This window comes from Poecilia reticulata, linkage group LG5, assembly GCF_000633615.1.
Source record: "Poecilia reticulata strain Guanapo linkage group LG5, Guppy_female_1.0+MT, whole genome shotgun sequence".
In the NCBI taxonomy this organism is placed as follows: domain Eukaryota; kingdom Metazoa; phylum Chordata; class Actinopteri; order Cyprinodontiformes; family Poeciliidae; genus Poecilia; species Poecilia reticulata.
This window is the reverse complement of record NC_024335.1, coordinates 12,597,421-12,601,614: the sequence shown is the minus strand read 5'-3', so window position 1 is coordinate 12,601,614 and position 4,194 is coordinate 12,597,421. Positions and strand designations below refer to the sequence as shown.

The 4,194-nt window shown below is 40.6% G+C and overlaps 1 protein-coding gene across 1 annotated transcript; it reads left to right on the top strand.

Moving 5' to 3' along the window:
- The first annotated feature begins 437 nt into the window (after window positions 1–437).
- On the top strand, window positions 438–2,084 carry ora2 (olfactory receptor class A related 2). The gene is made up of 2 exons (XM_008409062.2): window positions 438–828; window positions 954–2,084. Exon 2 carries the CDS (start codon window positions 956–958, stop codon window positions 1,919–1,921), a length of 966 nt encoding a protein of 321 aa, XP_008407284.1. The 5' UTR covers window positions 438–828; window positions 954–955; the 3' UTR covers window positions 1,922–2,084.
- Window positions 2,085–4,194: the final 2,110 nt, after the last annotated feature.

Below are 4,194 nucleotides of genomic sequence, written 5' to 3'. Positions count from 1 at the left end.
TTTCCCTTTATTTAGCAGGTAGAATTAAAAGGTTAAACATATTAGTTGCCGTGTGGCATGCCCTACGACAGACTGGTGACCTGTCCAGGGTGACCCCGCCTCTCGCCCGGAACGTTAGCTGGAGATGGGCACCAGCAACCCTCCCTGGTTGGATGTAAGGGACAAGGGACCCTTGTCCCTTACACCCAACTAAGGGACAAGGGTGTAAGAAAATGGATGGATGGATGGATGGATGGATGGATGGATGGATGGATGGATGGATGGATGGATGGATGGATGGATGGATGGATGGATGGATGGATGGATGGNTGTAATTCATTTTAAAATGATTGAAAGAATCTAAATTAATGCATTATTAAAGCAGGTGGTGTTTATAAAAAAAAGTATTTAGAGACTAATTGGAAAAATGAAAAATAAGACATAATAGTATGTAACAAAATCCTTTCCACTTGGTGAAACGTGGACATTGATAAATTATCTGATCATTTTTTACACTAAAACGTTGCTCTAATATGTTGTTCCTCTTGCTACCATCTTGCTGTCAGCTCTAAGTGTTTTGCACCATATAAATGGGAACAATCAGTGGCGTCTTCATGTTAATCTGGTCTGTCTAAACCCAGTGAGAGGACAGAATCAGTCATCTGAATTGATCTCAAGTAATTGGAGGCTGAGGGAAGARAAGTCAATGGACCATGCAAAGCAGAACCAACAGCTGCTACCTGTTTCCAGGTATAAAGAAAGAAAAAGGCTACTGACTTCATGAGGGATCACTGTCTGTCAGGCACAAGTTCAGCTTCAGAGCTCTCAGCCTTCCTTACCTGCCATCAGGTGGGATTTTAACTTCCACCAAAGRTTATTTTCTGAGACCAGCTTGAATAACTTTAATCATTCAACATTTTGACAATATGATTGAACGATTTTCTATCTTTATTTATTGTTTTTCCTCTCTGCAGGAATGCCATCTAATGCGGATGTCCGTGGGATGCTCTTTCTGTCGCTCACCRTTGTTGGAGTTCCTGGGAACATGGCGGTCATTGTTGCCTTCCTCCTTCTTATCCTCCAAAAGAGCTGGCTCCTTGCAGCAGACGCCATCGTCCTGCATCTGTCCTGCACCAACCTGCTGGTGGTGCTCGTACGCTGTCTGATGGAGACGCTGGCCTCCTTCCACCTGGCCAATGTCTTTGGAGACGTTGGCTGCAAAGGTGTGATCTTCATCTACAGAAYGTCCAGGGCCCTCTCTATCTGGCTCACCTGTCTCCTTAGTGCGTATCAGTGTTTGAGTATTGCCCCTCCTGGATCAAAATGGGCCTCTGTCCGCATCTTAGTGGCCCAAAATTTACCAATTGTGTTCCTCTTCCTCTGGGTCCTCCATACTGGCACGAGTGCAGGGGCCATATTGTTCTCTGTGAGCTCCAAGAATGACACTGCTGTGGCATCAAGCGCTGTCARGGTGGAATTCTGTTATGTGAATTTCCCATCAGATATCCTCAAAGAGGTTTATGGGGCGATACAAGTGAGTAGAGATGTGGTGCCTATGGCCCTCATGACTCTAACCAGCCTTATCATTCTTGTTCTCCTCTACAAACACAGCCAGCACCTCAAGGGGCTCCGTGGAGCCGGCCATGCTGGTTCAGGGACCTGCGGTTCCAAGCAGCGGGCTGCTAAAGTCGTAGTTGTGCTCGTGACCATTTATGTTGTTCTTTATGGGGTGGATAACGGTCTTTGGGTGTACACACTCACTGTGAGGCGCACRATGAGCTCCTCGCTGATCTCTGACCTGCGTGTGTTCTTCGCCTCGCTGTACGCAGCRCTGAGCCCTCTGGTTATCATCGCGTCTAACAGGAAGGTGAACAGCAGGYTGAGGTGTGTAGCACAGGAAAAGCCTTTGCTGGGAAAAACGGCTCACCTTCGTTCTATATGAGGGCAATCGGGGACGGTCGATTGCACACATGGCTGGAGGTGAAACCGAAGCTGAGATGAAACTGAGCTTTTCTGATATCTGGGTCATGTGTAGGTTATTCTGTTGAAATCCCACTTTCTGACAAGARTTACTTCATCTCTGCTAGTACATGTTAGAGTTGAATTTTTTGGAGGTTTTTTTAAGGAGTTGTTAAGCAAGTTGCAGCTCTGTAAAATAAAAAAAAGAGATCACATCAACCTTTTTTTTTTTTTTTTTTCCAATATTATAATTTCTAGATGTTTGACGACCATCATTCGATACTGATTAGATCATCACCTTACCCCAGCAGTAATGTGAAAGACTATTGGCAGGAACTATAACGCAAAATCCAGACACTGATTTCTCAACTTTAAAACAACCATTACAATGGTGTTGTTTAAAAAAATCTGAATATCTTYTCTTTGTTTTATTGGAGCCAATATATGCTCAGTGACATAATTTTTATTTAAAATTTGKGAAAAATTCATCAATGGTATATATAATTAAACAAAAATKTAAATTTTATCCAAGCACATACATACAAAAAATAAGAGCAGAGAATTTGAACTTTTTTCCTATAATTTAAAAAACATTTCTGGCACTATTTGACATCATGTGTCCCTCCATATAAAATAAAAATAGTGATAACTTCATCTCTCCTGGTCTACCAGCGTGTTAATTTTCCTGGTTTATTTCTCATGTMCCAGCAGTAYAAATTATAGACTGGTAATTCATTTCATGTTGCTGTCAAATAACTTCCAAGTCCCCATTTWGCCATGATTAAGCATTTGAATAGGATGTGGGAAATGTTCTGTGATAATCAGGCAGGTTAATTGCCACACTGAGATTTGGTTGAAAACCTGACTCCAAAAGTACATTCTTCATAGCTCAGTCATAAAATAAAATATTCATTCTTTTTTTTTTTNTAAATTTTATCCAAGCACATACATACAAAAAATAAGAGCAGAGAATTTGAACTTTTTTCCTATAATTTAAAAAACATTTCTGGCACTATTTGACATCATGTGTCCCTCCATATAAAATAAAAATAGTGATAACTTCATCTCTCCTGGTCTACCAGCGTGTTAATTTTCCTGGTTTATTTCTCATGTMCCAGCAGTAYAAATTATAGACTGGTAATTCATTTCATGTTGCTGTCAAATAACTTCCAAGTCCCCATTTWGCCATGATTAAGCATTTGAATAGGATGTGGGAAATGTTCTGTGATAATCAGGCAGGTTAATTGCCACACTGAGATTTGGTTGAAAACCTGACTCCAAAAGTACATTCTTCATAGCTCAGTCATAAAATAAAATATTCATTCTTTTTTTTTTTTATGTGTCCTGTGTGGCAGAAAGGAGCGTTGGAACAATACATTCTAAAATGTTCATTTCACATTAATGAATTATTCCATTTATTTCACATTAATGAATTATTCCATTTATTTCCGAAAATGTCTGTCTGAATTATATGTAAGCTGTAAAATGTTGCAAAAGATGAAGAAGAGTCACAAAATTGCATTTTATTTGTAAGGTCGGGAGAGTTCACAGTTGATGTTGCAGTGAAARAAATTMGGAGTCATAATGTAATTGCWGCGACATAATAGAATCAAGGACATAACAACCTCCGTCACTGACAGCCCAGTGACATAAAGTGGGGCTGCCAGATCTCTGTTGTCCTGCAGTAACTCTAAAGTGAAATCAGTGTCACACTTTTAATCTGCAGGTGAGGAGAGGGAGGAGAAACCCTYGCAGTGCTTGTGCAGAACTGTTGCATTTACCAACAAGATGACATCAGCAATGGAAGAACATTTAAAGGTCACATCAAGAGAGTAACATTTACTTTTAATTTAAAAGTTTTGAATGTTAAAACCCCTCATATTTGCTCTCAAAGCTCTTTCTCCAGATGAGAAATTCCATGTGTTTTACTCTTCAAACCACTGAAATCTGATTGTCACTTTAAGACAGACTCCGGTGGAATGAAGGATAGAATACATGGATAGATTCAGGGCCCTGCAGTTGGAATGCTGGATGCCGATCTGTCCTTTCAGGTCTTTCCTGTGAGGAGAAAAATAATCAAATCATTAAAACAAAGAACAAGGACACAAGAACAGGTTCCATCAGGGTGTATGTTCAAGTGTCTGAGTCTGTGTGTGAAGGGTGCGTCAGGTAGGCCTCTCCCTGCACAAGACAAGACCTGTTGTCACGGCTTTCTGTTTTTCTGAAGTCTTTTGAGCCTGGAGAATGCTGAAGGCA